The sequence below is a fragment of the Calidris pugnax genome, unplaced genomic scaffold (genome assembly GCF_001431845.1).
Source record: "Calidris pugnax isolate Ruff unplaced genomic scaffold, ASM143184v1 scaffold18, whole genome shotgun sequence".
In the NCBI taxonomy this organism is placed as follows: domain Eukaryota; kingdom Metazoa; phylum Chordata; class Aves; order Charadriiformes; family Scolopacidae; genus Calidris; species Calidris pugnax.
In genome coordinates this window covers 10,702,665-10,703,431 of record NW_015090812.1, presented here as the reverse complement: position 1 = coordinate 10,703,431, position 767 = coordinate 10,702,665, and the positions used below count along the sequence as shown (strand labels likewise).

Below are 767 nucleotides of genomic sequence, written 5' to 3'. Positions count from 1 at the left end.
GTCCCGCCATCCCGGTGTCCGCGTCCCGGTCTCGGTGGGACCGACCCACCCGTGGGGCTGCCGGGGGGTCCGCGGTGCGTCCCGCGGCCCCGGGTAGTGCGGGGCTGTAGGCGCTCACGGCTCCCGCGCTCGTAGCGCTGTGCCCCGCCTGCGTGCCGGCAGGGGGATGGCTCCAAGCCCGCACCCCCAGCCACGCCGCTGCGTGGGGCTGCGGGGCCCGGGGGGGTCGGTGGCCCCATGGCGCACTCGAGGCGGCAGAGCCGGCCCCATGCTGCCTGTGGCACAGGTGGGGCTCCTGTCTCTGTCACGGGGCCGTGCCGGGGGCGGCCGTCGCGGGGGGCGGCTGCGTCCTCCCTGGGAAAGGTGTTTTTGCCGGGTGTTGGCCTGACATACACCGAGTGCCGTGTTAATTGGTTTCCTGGGGAGCTTGTCTCTAACAGTGTCTCATTATGCAAAAAACGCTTTCTCTTTTGTCCCACACTCTGCATATTTTACCATAAAATCTTCTTCTCCACTCCTCCAGCGTGCAAGAGCTCGACCTCTCTGGTGCCTGTGACCAGCCCCACGTCCCCGCTCCCTGTCCCCTGTGCTCTCCAGCCACAGGTCATGGGCTGCAGGGCTGTGGGGGGGGGTCCTGTCCAGCCCGTGGCCCCCCAGGGGCTGTGCCATGGCTGGCAGAGGCGGCACGATGAGCTGTGGACATTGTCACCCACCTGCCCACACCCGGTTGGCCCCCCAGGGGCTGTGCCATGGCTGGCAGAGGTGGC

The 767-nt window shown here is 68.8% G+C and overlaps 1 protein-coding gene across 1 annotated transcript in view; it reads right to left on the bottom strand.

The window, feature by feature from the left end:
• The window catches only part of HYI (hydroxypyruvate isomerase (putative)), a 2,916-nt gene extending 2,677 nt beyond the window's left edge, over positions 1-239 (bottom strand). The window contains exon 1 of the mRNA XM_014938950.1: positions 42-239. Coding sequence (XP_014794436.1) covers positions 42-239 — 198 coding nt within the window. The remainder of the gene's footprint in view (positions 1-41) is intronic.
• Positions 240-767: the final 528 nt, after the last annotated feature.